General features: G+C 41.3%; 2 protein-coding genes across 3 annotated transcripts in view; both read left to right on the top strand.

Annotated features, from left to right (window-relative positions):
• The window catches only part of LOC144891851 (THAP domain-containing protein 1-like), a 656,480-nt gene that overhangs the window by 342,506 nt on the left and 294,805 nt on the right, over positions 1–19,169 (top strand). The gene's annotated exons all lie outside the window — the stretch shown is intronic.
• Positions 1–19,169, top strand: part of AGPS (alkylglycerone phosphate synthase) — a 298,511-nt gene that overhangs the window by 221,077 nt on the left and 58,265 nt on the right. For both annotated transcript variants that reach the window (XM_068131918.2, XM_078787059.1), the window contains one exon: positions 10,559–10,648. In XM_068131918.2, coding sequence (XP_067988019.1) covers positions 10,559–10,648 — 90 coding nt within the window. The remainder of the gene's footprint in view (positions 1–10,558; positions 10,649–19,169) is intronic.

Here is a 19,169-nt window from a genome sequence, read left to right as displayed (position 1 = left end):
GCTTGTTGCTATGGATGATAGCTGTAAACAGAGCAAGTGTCCATCTTTGCCACTCTTAAAATCTGTTCTCCTCCTCATGTGCAACAACAGACAAAACAGCGAAGACCTAATGCACAATGTTTGGTTGCTCAGCATCCCTAAGGTGTTGAACTGTGATTAAAGCTGTCAAGGAGTGCTGTCCGCGAGCTTGCCGGCTGCCGATATAAAGTTTCCCAGCTTAAAAAAACCTGTTGAGATGTCACTGCGACAGCAGCTTTGGTTCTCCATGCACATGGCTGGAAAGGAGTTTTTGGATCTGGTGTCTCGCCTGAGAAAGGCATTGCGAAAAGATTTATTCATCAATAAAACCCCTTTGCTTGTGGGTTTCCCCCAAGGTGCTTTTATAGTGACAACAGAGAAGATGGGGTTATGGTTTGGTGGGATGGGCTGACTGATGGGGCATGGCATGCTTGCCAAGCATGTCGATGAGGCCCTGAGGCCGTTTCTGCCAGCTGGCCTTTCCTAGCTTCCACGTGGCGAGATTGTCTGGAAGCATAATGACATGGAGATGTCATGAATTTCCCAGCCAGCTGTTGTTTTGAAGGTGTTACACAGCAACCTTTTATGCTTGTTCTGTCCATGGAGAGTAAAATCCTGGCCATACAGTGTCGAGGAAATAATGCAATTGTATCCATAGGACTTTTTATTTTGCTGCAAGTGTGAATTCCATTTTGTGATTTCAGCAAAACAATTGTGTCCAGCTCAGCTGTATATGTAGTGCAGAAGACAACCTTGCATGGTTCAACCTGTTATTTGTGTCAGGGCATTAAAGACAAGCCAATGAGAAATTTGGACAAATCAGTAAATATATGTTTAAAACTTGCAACAAAAAATATTTTTTATTCATTGAACACTTTTTGAAATTGACTGTTCACAAGGAGGCATCCGGAAACATTCCCAATGGCCAATGCAAACGGTTCAGCAGGAAGGTAAAATAAAGAAACTTCTCGCATTCGACATAATTCTCTAATTTTGAGGCAAAATGGCAGAAATCTGTTTGTTGATCGCCGGATGCCTGTGTCTTACCCGAGACTCATCTTGTGGAATTGACACGTGTCGATATCTGAAGCAGCCATTGATACAAACATAATGGATGATGCATCAGCTGTGTGCAATTATATCATTTTCTTCTCTTCAAGACCAAGGGCTCATGGAAGAGCAAGGTTCCATTGGCAGTGGGGTCATTCAACTGCATGCAATGTGTGATTTTGCTCTATGTGTCTATTTTACCATTTTATTGGAAAACACCTGGGTGGGAGAGGGAGTGGATGCAATTTTATTTTTGTAGTCCAGGAGAAAGTATAAAGAGCCATTTGACAAAAAAGGGAAGGGGAACGAAATGGACCGTGTCCTTACCACTCTTAACCCCACCAGCCTCCACATAAATGCACTATTTGTAACTGGTGACAGATACTTGTGCTACCCTATTATTTATCATCAATCTAATTTACTAGATTTGGCACATGTTTGTGTCTGGTTGTTCAATGCCATAAAAGAGGAATTGCGCAACCATTATTTTGAAGATGTGAGACTAATGAAGCTGCCAGTGAGTGAGTGCGGGATGCTTAGAATGAGATTTTAATGCAGGCGCCCAGTCCATAAAGTTCCAACGCATTAGTAAGTGGTAATCAGTCTTGGTGCGGAGAGTATGCTGCACCTGCCAGCAAATGTTTATACATGGGTGGTGATACTAACATATTACATACACAATAGGGTGGGTATGTCAAAGATGAGAAACAAATAAAAGGTTAAGAGTCCTTGAAAGGGCTGAAAAGGGAGAATTTGGGGAAAAGGTAAGAAAGCAACATGAATGAAGTTGGTGACATTTAAGAATATTGGGAGGAAATGAAATTTATAGGATTTAAGAATGACAAAGGTAAGGGGAAGGGTGGATTTCAAAATTCCACCTTTTTTATTTGCATCATGTGTATATGGTGCTTAACCCTTTGAGTACGGGATTTTTTTTTTGATATAAATACCCCCGGTACGGGATTAATTTGGCATTTTGGTATGGGAATGCAACCACGTACTCTAAGTGTTAATACGTACAACCACATACTCTAAGTGTTAATACGCACAACCACGTACTCAACCACGTACTGACAATCTATTTATAGGTATAGTCGATGACGTGTTGTAACGTCATCCGTACACAAAACTTTTTCGCGGGTTGCGGCACTGGACGTCATCCGTACTCAAAGGGTTCATGCTTATCCATACTATAAGAGTGATGTCTGTGTGTGTCACCATTTTTCCAGAGATGGCTAAAAGGATTTTGAGGTTCATCAGTGAGTGCCGAGGAGTGTTTTAAGCAAAAAAAAATTTTTTGGGAAAAAAAGGTTGGATTTTTTTTGTATACTAAATCGAGGGTCATGTAAGAGCTAACATATAAAACATATAATAAAGGGAGCGTGAGACAAGAAGGGGAGAGAAAGGGAAGCACAACAACAGAGGAGAACAGGGACATCAGGAGATCTGTGGAAGGGAGAGGGCTGTGGTGGGGTACACGGAATAAAAAAGATGGACAAGGACTTTCAGGAAAGAAATCGGAATTTGAAAAATGTGGATTTGGGGTGTATTAATTTTCTTTGATAAAATTGTTTTTGATTTTTTTTTTTGTAATCACCCTATAGAGCCTAAATCTTTGTAGCTATGTGGAAGGTAACATTGAATGACCCCAACTCCATTCCTTTGACATTTCACCATCGCCATGGGCACATTGTGAAGTATCAGTAGTCATTCGGTATCAGTAGACTGATCAGGGTGAAGCAATTTTGAAATTGAAAATTATATGTCGGGAAGTGTTTTAGGCCCCACAAAAAATAAAATGATTCTTTGCAAAATGCCAACTGGATTAGAACAGCACAGGGTAACGCCAGGCACCCCTTCTCGTGCATGATAAAAAGCAAAAGCTTTTCTATACTTCTGTGATATATTCAACAAACTTCTTATTCTTTGTGACATTGATATCTTGGACTAAAATCACGATGTAGTCAAACTAGAATACCCAACAAAACGTCATCGATAATGCAATGTCCCCTTGCAAGACTGTATCAATTTAAAAAGGAAAAACATTATTCACTATTATTTGGAATGACCGAGTTATTTGGCAAAATACTTTAACGGGTATAAGACCTGTCAGGCCTTCGGCTCCCGGATTGGTCGAATTGTCTGATTGGCCAAATTTTAAGCCATGGGTCAGGGTCTCATTCCCGCCCAAACTAATGGCTTTCACTCCACTAGCAGTGCCTCCTGCCAAAATTACAGAGCAAAACTTGGTGGATGAGTTGGGTAGGTAACAAGAACAAGCCGATTAGATTTTGGTTCAGGTCCGGATGCAGATCCGGCCTATCGGTGGACTGCAAAATGTAAACTGTTCCACCTGGTGGAGGTATACGCTCTACGGAGTCTAGTTTTGCATGCTTCACTTGGGGGTTGTCAACTTTCAAGATTCTCAAAACCGGATGCTCAGGCCCATTTCCACACCGTTTTAATGTGCCGCGAAGCATTTCGCACACTTTAACGTATTTCACAATACCTTTTACTTGCGTCTTCCAAGTTCCTTCAATTGTACTTCTGTTGTTGTCTTGCTGCTCTCTCATGCTCATTAGCATCACCTCTCTGCACAAATTTGCAAACTCAGCACATGCCATTTCATAATTGAAGTTCATGAACAGCTCAGCTTTCACCACATCAACTTACAGCTAATTCTTTAAACCGTTCCACACGATTTTATATAAGGCTGCAAGTGAGTTCCAAAAATGTGTTGTTGGGTGGTATAATCAGCATATGCTAAAATTTTAGAAGCAAGTTCGGGGCCTCACCAGTTATCAGAGACCTTGGTTAGAGCGAGGTGCTCCTTTTCCTGTTGGTCCTCTGTTCAGTATTGGAAGTCCGAGCAATGTCCATGTGTTTTCTACCTCTTCCAACTCCCCCGCCCCCCCCTCCCCCTTTCCCATGACTCCTCCCCCCAAGCTCTCTCCCTCCCACAGATCTCCCGATGTCCCAGCTCTCCATCTTGTTCTCCCGCTCCCTTTATCATATGCTTTATGTTTTATGCGTCAGTTTGTCTTTTTGTGGTCAATGTTAAATTTTACACGAGCCTCGATCTTGTATACAAAAACAAACAAAAAACAAACTGCAATGTCAAGTTTTTTTCAATTTCTATTAGAATAAGCATTTCTGTGAATAGTTCTTATCCATCTATTTTAATGTGCAGCTTTATACCCAGAATACACAGTTTGTCAATCTCAAGGTGATTGTCCAGATTAAGTGGCATAAACAACTTTTAGAAAAGGTTTTTCTTTGAAATTGAACTTTTTCTCAATATTGGAGAATGCACGTTGAATCCTTTTGAGCATCTTGAATTAATTTATTCTACTTGTTAAGGTTCTTCAATGTATTCCACTCGGTTCTTCAAACACTATCACCTTGTATCGTGCGGAACCCCTTTTCTTGTCAATTCAGAAACTCTTCTCAGCTCCTTTAAGGTGGCATATACTTGTTGCCTGAAGATGATTACTTTCAGGATTCTTAGTGGTATTGTTAAATTGGTTCATGATTTTGAGATAAAAGTAAATGTATAGCTAAGGAAGCGTGAGGTTTCCGCCATCGGACACTGCTTCCTCTTGCTCAGACATGAACGTCCATGGTGCACAGCTCACATTTTCTTCTCCATGGCTCACAGAGATTTGGGTCCTGGCCTATTCTTAAGTAGTCTGTCGATTCACAGCAGGAAAAAGGGTCAGAAGTCATGGCCAGATTTCTCAGTATTCTGTTTCGATGAGGTTGAAAAACTCAAAATTGGGAATTCATTGTAAACCTTGATGACAAGGTCATCTACGCCATAAAATACGCCGTCGACGCAAAAAAAACATCTTCAGGGCATGTTTTGCTGCATTGTGTATTATTACAACATTCCATTGACTCAGCACAGTGTTCACTAAGTTCTCAACAGTCGTTTTACATGCACGAAAATATACTTCTATTTTCCACATTTGACAGATGCATTTTCTGCTCCACATACAATTTTAATATCCATTAGACCGGAATTTTCGACCCAACTTCTCAGATAGTTTGCAATTCCTTTGACAAACTATCTACATCTTCGTATAGCTAGTTGATGATAGCTCTCTTCTCCATAATACAACAGTGGACTGCAACTAAGAACAATATTGCATCCCTTTATTGGATGCATCTGTCGCTATTCAGAACAAGCTAGATCCATTGTCTTTGTGAATTATAATGAATAGAGTGTTAATCCATTCTGACATATTGGAATCTATTAAAATTCAGCGGGGCAGAATATTTCCACATTCTTGAGGATATAGGCCCGGTTGTATGAAGATTCCTTAAGGACAAATTTGAGGATTTCCTTACCTCACCAATTAGATTCCAAGCTTTCATAAGTCACCTGGGTATTAAACATTGTAAGAATGAATGAATGAATGAATGAATGATCGTTTTAAGGCCATTTTCCCCGCTAGAGCGGGGGTTAGCCTTGTGGGCCCCATGACAATCATGGTTCCCTGTTTGAGGCAATGTTTTTATGGCCGGATGCCCTTCCTGACGCCAACCCTTGGTCACGCTCTTACGATGCACAGGGATACGGTGTACCTATTCTAAATCGGGGTACACACCGTGATCATTCATCCCAGCAAGCTGGTACTCAATTTGCCGACCTCGGAAGGATGACAGGCTGAGTCAACCCCCCTGGTGTTAATTCAGCGATCGACCGGGATTCGAACCCAGGATCCTAGGATCCCAAGCCGGCACCCTAACCGCTAAGCCAACACCAGGTATTAAACATTGTAAGAAAGGTCATAATTCGTTGTTTGGGGTGACGTCAGTTTAAACTCATTTGCATACACGTATTGAGTACGATCGTGGCCCGATGTGCTTTATGTGTGAAGAAAAGATTTCCCTTAGCTGAGGATTTCCCTAAGTGCTGTTGCATAAACATCCCTTAGGAAATCCTCAGCTAAGGCTTTCCTTAAGGTTAAGGACATATTTAAGAGCCATTGCTGTGCTACGCAACCAATCAGATTAGAGATAGACGCCTCTTCCAAAAGCAAGAACACATAATGAACACGTGCTTTTAAATGACACTTATTATATTTCTGCATGGGGAACACGTGATTTTAAATGATGCTTGTTATATGCTGCATGGGGAATACGTGTTTGCAAATGAAGGAGGAATAAAATTATACTTGTGTAAAAATCATTCGATTCTCATTGAGCATTTTTTTGTAAATGTGTTAACGTGTGCAGTAACTGTTTACAAACTTTCCGAGAATGGTGAAAATATGACATTTTAAAAGTGAAGCACGAGTGCGAAACTACAAGTAAAATATTCTGGATGTCATGAAAAAGTGAAAAATTTGGGATGTATTGTTATATCAGCATATAACATGACGTCGCGGTGCGATAATCGACCTCTTTGTGACCAATTTCCATGACGAGCGCCTTTTGGAAACTCAAAGGTTTGTGGTTAAGGACGAGGTGATTCTACCTTAATGTTAAGGAAGGATTTAAACCTTAAAGATTATTGGTGTATGAAACCATCCTCAACTTAAGGATGTCCTTAAGGGAAAGCTTAAGGGAATTCTCGTATTTTTTCTAAAGGATGTGCTTTATGCAACCGGACCATAAACACTGCCCCGCTCACCTTCATTGGAAGAAGTAATAAAATGCTCAATGAGAATCGAATGAATTTTACACAGGAATCATTTTATTCTTCCTTCATCCACAAACACGTGTTCCCCATGCAACATACAATAAGCATCATTTAAAATTGCATGTTCATTATGTGTTCTGGCTTTCAGACGTCTCTTCCTATCTCTAATATGATTGGTTGCATGGTATAACAACGGCTCCTAAGGATTTCCTTAACTTTAAGGGAATCCTAATCATTAAGGGTTGTTTATGCAACAGCACTTAAGGAAGTCCTTAGCTAAGGAATTACAAAGTACATTAAGGGAAATCTTTCCTTTAGGTTAACGGAGTTTTATGCAACCGGGCCATCGTAATTGTGGTCATGATGCTCCAACCCCATGGTATGTTAAAATTAATTTCGCACACTTCTTGTTCCTGGATATTATCAGTCTTGGTAAATAATTTAAGCATCATATTGGACCAGACTAGACATGGGCTTGTGTTGTCATTTTATGGCCTCATTCTCTGGATACCGCTTGATAACTAGATATCGTTGAATGATATTTTCCCGTGAACTAAACATAAATTGAATAAAACACCGAGGCTTCGCTCATCTTTCGAAGCTTGCGATATTCTTTAAAAGAGCAAATCTGACAAACCTTTTGTGGAGAATGTATTTGTTTAAAAAACCCAAACTCGAAACTTTTTACTCGATTCTAGCACTGCTGGAAGCCAACCTCTCACAGTTCAATCATGAGCAAGCATCTCACTTGTGTGTGATGGAGGGATAGAGGGCACATGCACATGTGTTGAACTTGGTGCCTGCACTTAACTCTTTCGATTTCTGTCGCCATCCTGGCTTGAAAAAGATACCATCTACCCTTTCCTCCACACTACTCATGGTTGAATGCGAGAAACTTCAAACATTCAAGATGACCAAAACATCATTGTGGTATTTTGATGACACATTAAAAAGCTTTGGTTTTTTTGGACACATAAAATTGCAATAGATGAAATTGACGAGACATTAATGGAATTGCGCTAACCGCCATGGGAAGCAAGGAGAAGCTGATGTTACGGACGTTAACTGTTCGTCGGATCACCAGCAAGACTAGTTCTACATTCCGATACAGAAAATTGCAAGAACAAGACTTTTATTGTCTGAACAATGATTTTGACCAAACATTGATGTTGACTTGAAATTATTTTGAAATTGAAATTTGACGATGCCCTAAAAGTTGCGCTTTCCAGTAGAAAGCTGAACAGTTGGCAACCCTGACGCTACTGCAGAATGTTAAAAAAAAAAAGGAAAATAATTTCTGCATTGATATTTTGTGTGGCATTGGTCTTGTTGAATAATTACGCCACTGTGTTTTGCTTATTTGAGGGGAAATGTTTGGTTGATGCAATTTTAATTGAACATTGCAGGCTTCAGCTCTCACATTAGACCCTAACAGCAGTTAATTTAGCACTTAGTGAGCATAATGACCCCCCAAAACCCATAGCTATTCATTTTGAAGCTCGAAAATCCATTTTGTATTTATTCGCCATTTGCATCATTGGGGCCTTTGTTCTGGTTGGGGGTATTTCAACCGAGTTCAAGTAGCTGTCAGTTCACATCATTTAAATTACAGCAAATTTTGTTAGTCAGTACGGCTGCTGTTTCAGTCATCTGGCAGCATTTTTGGTGCCTATTGTGCACAGATCTCGTGTTCGCATCATGGTTGTCAGTGTTCCACTGGGTACACCAGTTAGTGCCGTCCCTGCCTCACTGAATATTACTCGATGGTTATTCAACATTAACAGTTGGCATGTGATGTTTTGTCGATGATGACTGGTTTCTGTGAGCAGCCCGAGCATGGTAATGTTTTTGGAAATGAATTGCTTCTGGACATTTCCATGCAGTTGGGAATAATTTTCCTGCTTGGGAGGAATCCTTCTGAGGCGTTTTTCCACCATCTGTACATTTCCTTCTACGGAAACCATGTTGGCCACTGCTTTTCTTTCCTGTCACTTTCCATGTTGTCAGAAGTGCTTGTTCAGTGTTATGGTCATCGAAAAAGAACTGGTTCAAGAATATGAGAAAGCCATATGAATATGGTGATTATTTTGCATGGCAAGCTGTCACTAAACTGAATTCGTGAAAAGTTAAAAAGCCAAACATTTTGTGCAAACTTTTCTGTGTATTCATACCAAAAGAAAACGAAAATATAAAGTGCTTATTTGGCCAATTATTTTTGAACAAAAGCTTGTGTTTTCCACCACTGCAATCATTCAGTCATGTCTTTTTCTTAACTCCCCACCTTCAAACCTGCACTTCCCTTTGCCAACAAATTGCATTTTTACATACTAGCAACGGTACCCGCCCTACGGGCGGGGCTTCAATTGGGAGGCCCAAATGAAAAGGTAAAATATCAGTAAGAATAATGTGTAAGAACAAGAATATATGATAGTGGAAGAATAATGTTTAATGATCATTAAATGAATGAATGAATGTTATGAATAATGCCAGGGCGTCGCGTTGGCAGCAGTGACAATATAAAAATGTTTGCCAAGAACTTCAAAGAGAGAAAAGGAACTTTTATCAGCAATGTCGTCTAAGCTGAAGAAGAGGTACAAAATCATTCCATTTTTTTTCCTAAAGAAACGCGTACAGTTGATATCACGATTTGAAACACGATGGAATAATATTTACCGATATGAACAGTGATGTGGTTTTTTTATTGAATTCTAAAAATACAGTTTAGATTTTGATGATTTGCGTGTGATATTTAACGGATGTTTATATAAATTGCGCCTCCAAATTGGAGCCCCACCCTTAGGGCGGGTACCGTTGCTCGTAATATATAATGGCGATACAACAATTTTTACCGCTTTGCTTTGAAGAACGGGAATGAAGGGAGAGGAGCGTGTTAATATGTCTGGTTGAAGGCTGTGGGGGTGAGGGGGCTTGAAGCCAGATTTTAATCTTACAGCCGCCATATTGGTGCTCACCGTCACTGCGATGTGAAGCAAAAGACGCCTCAGCTGTCACATTCACAATCGCTATGTCGTATGTACTCCCGATACGTGTTTCCTTCATTGTAAAAACTGCCAAATCAACTGTTAAAAGGATTTTGATCCGATAGGTGTTACGACCTTGGCAAGATCGATGGAGACAGCGATCTGTTAGCGTATACACCGCCCAAATAGCTATGTGGAATTCTCTCATGTCGAGATTATACGTCGTTTGAACTTTGGCCGAGGTCATTATCTACTTTTAATGATGTTTATATACGAATGATGTTTAATGATGTTTATATTGGTTTTGGGTCGTCCTTTCCGCATATCTCGTGGGATTGTGCGTTGGAGAGACGGCCGTGACGGCGGGGAGGGGTTTGGAATTCTCTCAAGTAGGGATTCAACCCGTGTCCTTATAAAAGGTCTTTGTCCGAGGTCACCGAGTCCGATAGGTGCAGCCGTGCAGCGATCGGTGCAGCCGTTTGTGTGGCACCCAGGAAAACAACATCGTCACAATGAAAACATCGTCACAATGAACGTTATGCGAACGCGAATGTTATGCGGGAGTCCAAACCTGGGAATGCTGGAGACCAAAGCTGAAATTGGGAAAATTAAATAGCCTATTTTACTCCTGGGGATCCCAGGATTACCCACCCAAAATATTGTTGCGATCGGTTGAGCTGTTTTTGCGGTACCTTCGAACGAACGGACAGACGGACGGACAGACATGCGGACGGACATTTGGTGAATTATAGTAAGATTTACCATACATCAGTCACACAGTATCAAATTGCATTTGTTTTCTGCAATGTTTACGAATGTCCCTTTATATATAAATGGAGGCTGTGTTGTGTGCCCATTGTAGAGTGCTGGACCTCTGCAGGAATGTCAAAGCTCGTCTGGTGCAAGAGAGCAGAGATCATGGTGTTCAATTTCCTCCACTTGCGACATGCAGGTATTTGTTCAGTCTGGAATGTTTGCTCTATTTGTCAGCGCAGGTATTGTAAAAGAGCTGCGTGATTTTAAGGCTGTTTTTTTTTTCCTTATCACAAGTTTTCGTTTTTGATAACTTATGTGAGTCTAGTGGGGCAGTGGAAATGTGATGGAGGAGGTAGGTGTGTGGGGGACAAGGGGGTAAAGGGAAGGAGGGAACGGGGTGGGGGTATTTGCAACATAATGAGGTGCCAGCAGTGCTTTCCAGTTTTCACTCTCGTGGTGTTCTCATTCTCATTCTCATTCTGATATCTGTTGAAAGCCCACTCGTGTTAAAAAGATAGCAAAGGATCTTAGATATCCACCTGATTGCATGTATGATAGTTCACGTGGAAGCCATCGTGTGTGTGTGTGTGTGTGTGTGTGTGTGTGTGTGTGTGTGTGTGTGTGTGTGTGTGTGTGTGTGTGTGTGTGTGTGTGTGTGTGTGTGTGTGTGTGTGTGTGTTTGTTTTTTTTGCTGTCAATCGCCTACAGGTTACAATTTTAAACCAATATTCACGAACGTTCACCACCTGGTGGAGTTGTTCTTGAAGAAGAAGCCTATTCATTTTGAGGTCAAAGGTCAAAGATCATCTTGAGGTCAAATTTCTAATATTGTCATTTTTCATCCAATTGACTTGAACGCTGAACAGCATCTGCATATTGACTCACTAAATTGGGAAAGGAACTATTTTTGAGGTCAAAAGGTCCAAGGTCAACTGAAGGTCAAACTTCTAAAATCATCCATTTTCATCTGAAAATCGTCACTTTTCATCCTATTGACCCGAGCTTTGATCAAGATCGTCAATTTTAATCTTGATGAAATGGACAATTTCTTGGATTTATGGCAATATTTTTTTGGATATTAAAATTACCTTCACTAGCAATGGTACCCGCCCTACAGGCAGGGCTTCAATTGGGAGGCCCAAATGAAAAGGCAAAATCTCAGAAATCGAAGGCTTTTTTTTATTTTAAACGATTTAAATAGACATCCGTTAAATCATATCACACGCAAATCATCAAAAACAGTATTTGTAGACAAATCGTTTGGGCAATGGGCTCTCCAATATTCCATGTGTTCACGGTAGTGTTTGATGTGACGGTGTGAATGTAATTTCGTAATGTTTTTCGTTTTTATTTTCGTAATCGTTTAATGAACGTTAAATTTTTAACGAACGTTTAATGTTCACTGAACGTTTAATGAGCGCAAGAATAATGTTTAATGATCATTAAATGAATGAATGAATGAATGTAATGAACAATGCCATGGCGTCGCGTTGGCAGCAGTGACAATATAAAAATGTTTGCCAAGAACTTCAAAGAGAGAAAAGGAACTTTTATCAGCAATGTCGTCTATCCTGAAGTTCTAACCTGAAGAAGAGGTACAAAATCATTCCATTTTTTTTTCCTGAAGAAAAGCGTACAGTTGATATCACGATTTGAAACACGATGGAATAATATTTACCGATATGAACAGTGGTGTGTTTTTTTTGTTTTATGAAATTCTAAAAATACTGTTTAGATTTTGATGATTTGCGTGTGATATTTAACGGATGTTTATATAAATTGCTTTCGCAATTGAAGCCCCGCCCTGAGGGCGGGTACCATTGCTAGTAATATATAATGGCTATACAACAATTTTTTACCGCTTTGCTTTGAATAACGGGAATGAAGGGGGAGGAGCGTGTTAATATGTCTGGTTGAAGGCTTTGGGCTGTGAGGGGGCTTGGAGCCAGATTTTAATCTTACAGTCGCCATGTTGATGCTCACTGTCACTGCGATGCGAAGCGAAAGACGCCTCAGAGCGGTCACATTCACAATCGCTATGTTGTATGTACTCCCGATACGTGTTTCCTTCATTGTAAAAACTACCAAGTCAACAGTTAAAAGGATTTTGAGCCGATAGGTGTTACGGCCTTGGCAAGATCGATGGAGACAGCGATCTGTTAGCTTATCCGATTCGATTCGGTTGTTGGAGTCCGATCGGTGCAGCTGTGCAGCTAGCTGTGCAGCGATCGGTGCAGCCGTTTGTGCAGCACCCAGGAAAATAACGTTATGCGGGAGTCCAAACCTGAAAATGCTGGAGGTCAAAGGTGAAATTGGAAAAACAATATACCCTATTTTACTCCAGGAGATCCCAGGATTACCCACCCAAAATATCGTTGCGATCGGTTCAGCCGTTTTTGCGATACCTTCGAACTACGGACGGACAGACAGACGGACGGACAGACAGACGGACGGACAGACAGACAGACAGACAGACAGACAGACAGGCGGACATTTGGTGAATTATAGTAAGATGATTCTCATTGCTACACCCCTGCCGATGCTGCTCTCGGTGCAGGGAAATGGATTTTGCAAGGGGAATGGATTTTGCAAGTATCGTGCTCTGCATGACGTCTTCTTGTTTTGTTTGTTTGTTTGTCTCTCTGTGAACAGGATATCTCAAAAAGTTGGACATTAATTTGGACGAAATTTGGTGGACAGGTTGGGTGTGTGACAAGGAAGAATTGATTTGATTTTGGTGAAGATCACTTTCCGAATCTGAGAATTTTTTAAGTGTTTCAATGCACAATTAAGTTACAGGGCTAAAACCGATATATATATATATATATATATATATATATATATATATATATATATATATATATATATATATATATATATATATATATATATATATATATATATACTGTGGGGAGAACAAGTATTTGATACACTGCCGATTTTGCAGGTTTTCCCACTTACAAAGCACGACAAGGTCTGTAATTTTTATCATAGGTACACTTCAACTGTGGAAGACGGAATCTAAAACAAAAATCCTGAAAATCACATTGTATGATTTTTAAGTAATTAATTTGCATTTTATTGCATGAAATAAGTATTTGATACATCAGAAAAACAGAACTTAATATTTGGTACAGAAACCTTTGTTTGCAATTACAGAGATCAGACGTTTCCTGTAGTTCTTAACCAGGTTTGCACACACTGCAGCAGGGATTTTGGCCCACTCCTCCATACAGATCTTCACCAGATCCTTCAGGTTTCGGGGCTGTCGCTGCGCAACACAGACTTTCAGCTCCCTTCAAAGATTTTCTATTGGGTTCAGGTCTGGAGACTGGCTAGGCCACTCCAGGACCTTGAGATGCTTCGTACGGAGCCACTCCTTAGTTGCCCTGGCTGTGTGTTTCGGGTCGTTGTCATGCTGGAAGACCCAGCCACGCCCCATCTTCAATGCTCTTATTGAGGGAAGGAGATTGTTGGCCAAGATCTCGCGATACATGGCCCCATCCATCCTCCCCTCAATACGGTGCAGTCGTCCTGTCCCCTTTGCAGAAAAGCATCCCCAAAGAATGATGTTTCCACCTCCATGCTTCACGGTTGGGATGGTGTTCTTGGGGTTGTACTCATCCTTCTTCTTCCTCCAAACACGGCGAGTGGAGTTTAAACCAAAAAGCTCTATTTTGGTCTCATCAGACCACATGACCTTCTCCCATTCCTCCTCTGGATCATCCAGATGGTCATTGGCAAACTTCAGACGGGCCTGGACATGCGCTGGCTTGAGCAGAGGGACCTTGCGTGCGCTGCAGGATTTTAATCCATGACGGCGTAGTGTGTTACTTATGGTTTTCTTTGATACTGTGGTCCCAGCTCTCTTCAGGTCATTGACCAGGTCCTGCCGTGTAGTTCTGGGCTGATCCCTCACCTTTCTCATGATCATTGAGGCTCCACGAGGTGAGATCTTGCATGGAGCCCCAGACCGAGGGAGATTGACTGTCATCTTGAACTTCTTCCATTTTCTAATAATTGCGCCAACAGTTGTTGCCTTCTCACCAAGCTGCTTGCCTATTGTCCTGTAGCCCATCCCAGCCTTGTGCAAGTCTACAAATTTGTCCCTGATGTCCTTAGACAGCTCTCTGGTCTTGCCCATTGTGGAGAGGTTGGAGTCTGATTGAGTGTGGACAGGTCTGGAGACGGCTTTGCGGTCAGTCTTTGCGGTCTTTGTGGTCGGAGACGGTCTGGAGACGTCTTTTATGCAGATAACGAGTTCAAACAGGTGCAGTTAATACAGGTAATGAGTGGAGAATGGGAGGGCTTCTTAAAGAAAAAACTAACAGGTCTGTGAGAGCCGGAATTCTTACTGGTTGGTAGGTGATCAAATACTTATTTCATGCAATAAAATGCAAATTAATTACTTAAAAATCATACAATGTGATTTTCAGGATTTTTGTTTTAGATTCCGTCTTCCACAGTTGAAGTGTACCTATGATAAAAATTACAGACCTTTACGTGCTTTGTAAGTGGGAAAACCTGCAAAATCGGCAGTGTATCAAATACTTGTTCTCCCCACTGTATATATAAAAAGAACTGCCTTTAGAGGCCATTTTTTCCCCCGCAGAGCAGGGGTTGGCCTTTTTGGTCACCATGGTCCCCTTTTTGAAGCATTGTTTTGTGGCCGGATGCCCTTCCTGCCGCCAACCCTGTTTAGTCGCCTCTTACGACATGCAGGGAATTACCAGTGAACTGGTACTCAATTTGCCGACCTCGGAAGGATGACAGGCTGAGTCAACCCCTCTGGCGTTAATTCAGCAACAACCGGGATTTGAACCCAGGAGCCTAGGACCCCAAGCCGGCACCCTAACCACTAAACCGACACCAAGCGGCTAAAACCAATATATGGCATGATATCCCAAAAAGTTATGGACAGATTTGGACGAAACTTGGTGGACTGGTTGGTTTATGACAAGGGCGAATTGATTTAATTTTGGTGAGCATCCAAACCCAAACCCAGATCTGGATATGAGATGTTAAATTTTTTTACAACCGATTCTTCACCATTGAGAAATGGAGCCAAACACGATACATAGCATGATATCTCAAAAAGTTGTGGATGGATTATGACAAAATTTGGTGGATGGGTTGGTTCGATGATAAGAACACGCCAATTAGATTTTGGTTCAGGTCCAGATGCAGATCCGGCCTATTAGGAGGTTAAAAAATGTAGACTGTTCAGTCTGGTGGAGGTATGCGCTCCACTGAGTGCTGTTCTGGTTCTTAATTTAGTCTGTTCCATGAGCATCGTGTTTTTACCTGCGACGTGACACAAAGTTCAACATGAGCTCTGCATGGTTGTTGTTGTTGTTGTTGTGGTTCTTGTTGGGGGTTCTTTTTGGTCGATTTTGAAATGAGCACCCATTGGTCAGACAGCTGTCAGACCATGCCCTGATCATTTGTTGCTTGACTCCACCCACCATGGTCATGGCACCCAGACGAAATATGGACTAAGACATCAGGCCTGTAGGCCCAGACTAAGACATCAGGCCTGTAGGCCCAGACTAAGATATCAGGCATGTGTGCCTCTGCTGATTATATACTGCCTGGGTTTGTTGCGTCAGATTTCCATTAGCTTTGTTTCGGTCGAGTGTTACTCACAATGAGGTACCCTGAAAAATCTAATCAATGTCAAATAAAAATTACTAGTAAGATTTAATCAAGCCTATCAACATGCACTGTACGCGGCTCCTTAAAAAAAATTGCATTACGTATTATTTGAGGAGTCCCATATTGGGGTTAAATAATCCATAATTGTGTGACGAATCAGCTTGTTCTGATATAACTGTGGTGGAGGCTGTCATGTGTGAGAGGTGTCAAGTTAATTATTTTATAGCGCATTAAATGTGTGTTCCCAATCACGCTGTTCATCTTTTAGGAGTTCTTTAAATGCACGTTTCCCAATCAGTCCGTTACCGGATTTTGTCGCAGGTTGTGACCACAGTGCGGTCATCCTTGTTTGTTAAAGATAGAAGATGCAATGTAACATTTTGCAAACAAGAAATATCCCATTTACCATAAACTCGTAAATTTAAATAGTTGAGGAGCATTTTAAGTTTAAGGTGCTGTAACACATAACCCCAGTATTTGTGAGTGAAACAACTTGATATTTTTTTTTCCTCTGGCAAAGCAAAGAGTTCGATGCCACAAGCAGCATGAGGACCAACGGCTTGACGCGTCACCGTTCAGCAGAGATGTTTGGCACGTCCAAGAACATTTCAGTTATGTTGGAAAAAGAGAAAGGAGATTGACCCTCGTGAGCAATGCAGAACGGGGAAGCCAGCAGCATTGCGTGCTGGCGTCTCTAATCTGTCTTATGCCTGGACAGAAACCTGGAAAAGGCTCGCCTTTGCACAGATGCCTAGTTGATTATTTTTCTCCCTCATTTGCTGCCTATTGGTGTCAAGGCTTCTGTCTGTGCAATATTCAGTGCAGAAATCCAGCTGGCTGCTCTCCTCCTGCTTCCCAAATGAATTTTTTTTTTTTCATGATTAACTGATTATGGGTTCAATCGGTTAATCACAAAGATACTTAGGTTGATGCAAATGTTAGTGCCACCCTCAAGTTACGACTGAAACTTTGTTCGTTTGACAAAAGCAACTTATTCCAAGTATATACATTTGTAGGACTCCCACTGGGTATCAGTTATTCTCAGGACTTTCACAAGATCTTTCTTTTGGTCAAGTTTTTATTTTTCTTACTAACTTTGCTAACAACATGCACAACTAAGAATCGACATTTTTTGTTGAAGTGGAGCACAAGGCAAATTTCATAAACTTTGGTTTGTTACATCATTATGTGATCATGAAGTTTAGTGTCTTTGCACTTAATGCTCAGATGTAATGCGCCATTAAATAGCAAATGTGTCGGTTTGACCTTTTGTGTGATTAATGTTAGCTCTTTCACGAGGCTCGATCTTGGATACAAAAAAAAAAAAAAAATGTAAGTTTTAAATTTCCCAGGAATTCCGATGGTGGCAGCCATGTCTTGTCCACAATGGAAATTGGGATGCCAGCAGCTCAGCTTCCTAATTTTGTCAGCAGCTCAGCTTCCTCACCCCCACCCCTCCTTCCCTATCCTCCAATCCCCTTCCCCTTCCTAAACACCTCCCCCAATCCCCATTCCTGTGTGCACGTGTCACAATGTGTCTGCAACATTTCTAGATACTAGGGCATGCCCGTACGTGGGTGCCCGTTCCTTGCCAAAAAAAAAAAAAAACGCTACCCGTACGCTCTACCCCGCCCGTACGCCCGTACGCCCGTAAACAAAAAAAACAACGCTCTTCGCTTCCGCCCTTCGCTCTGACTGAATTGGGAGAAATAATGCGCATAAGAAATCGAGAAATTATTATTTTCTCCGGAAGAAATCGAATTACGAACCGTAATGGCGCACGCGCTCGGCTCGGCTCGCTCTCACATCGGCCACGCCTACGCAACAACGCGTTCTGTGATTGGCTGCCGGAAGTGCAGTCTTCACTGTCCGGAAGGTCGCATATCGCAGTTACGATGAATCGCAAATTAGTTTTAATTAGTTTTAAAACATAGTTGAACGCCAACATAGTTTGCCAACGTGAAATAAATGAATACGCTCTCAAATGTGCCGTCCGAGGCAGAGTCTGTTCGCCACGTTCGGCACACGCGATCGTTCGCTGCTCTCTGATTGGTTGAATCGTTTTTTGGACATAGCTCGGTAAGTAATTGTCCGATTAATATGAAACCTTGAAAAGGCACATCCTCGGGTCCCCAGCAATATACCTGGCAAGTTTAAAGTATATCGGACCGGTAGTTGTCGAGAAACAGCGGTCACAGACAAACAGACATACATACATACATACATACATACATACATACATACATACACACAGAGATTACTGGAATTATAGATAGATTGCTATTTGTTTTAGAATGTTCTGGCAACATTTTAAAGCCTTGCAGTAACCTCAGGTGTTTTGTGGGATACCAGCTAACAATTCTCATGAACAGTGCCAGAGATTAACCAGAAATTTTTTGGATGAAATATTCATCATAGTACAGCTTTTTGCACAGAAGTACAGTTTTATTTAAATATTGCAGGTCAATTTAATATTTTCAGACATAAAACCATTTTTCCCGTCTCTACAATATGAAACGCTATGGGCATAACTGTGACAAAGGGCCAGTTGGTGGTAGGGGATCTGAGGGGGGTGGAAAGGGGGGTGTGAGGAGGGGTGGGTGTGACCGCACCGAGAGCAGCATCGGCAGGGGTGTAGAAATGAGAATCATGAAGGTAATTTCAATATTTAAACGAGGACAAACTTCAGTGGAAATCACTCTAAAGATATCAGTGGTAAATTAGCACTCCATAGAAATCAATGCTTCAATAGATTAATGAACGGTTAATAATACGATCCTGTGGAACAAAAGGACGATCTGGGAATCACTTTATTTTTGGGGGAAAGTTTTTTCCCAGAGCTTAAATTGCGGTTACGAAACTTCAGGAGTGGTGTTAAGTCCAGGCCTATTGCCCCAGACCTTGGAGAAATTTGAGGTTTTTTTCGGCAGAAAGCACGTTATTTAGTACTCTAACCTGATGTCACATTCATGGTACCAATTAATATGTCCTTCTTTTTACCTCCACCACCAAAGGTTAATGGAGGTTATGTTTTCACCCCTGTTTTCTGTCTGTCTGTCTGT

The sequence above is a fragment of the Myxine glutinosa genome, chromosome 1 (genome assembly GCF_964187855.1).
Source record: "Myxine glutinosa chromosome 1, kmMyxGlut1.1, whole genome shotgun sequence".
Taxonomy (NCBI): Eukaryota; Metazoa; Chordata; class Myxini; order Myxiniformes; family Myxinidae; genus Myxine; species Myxine glutinosa.
Note: the sequence above shows the minus strand (reverse complement) of the source record. Positions and strands in the feature narration are given on the sequence as shown.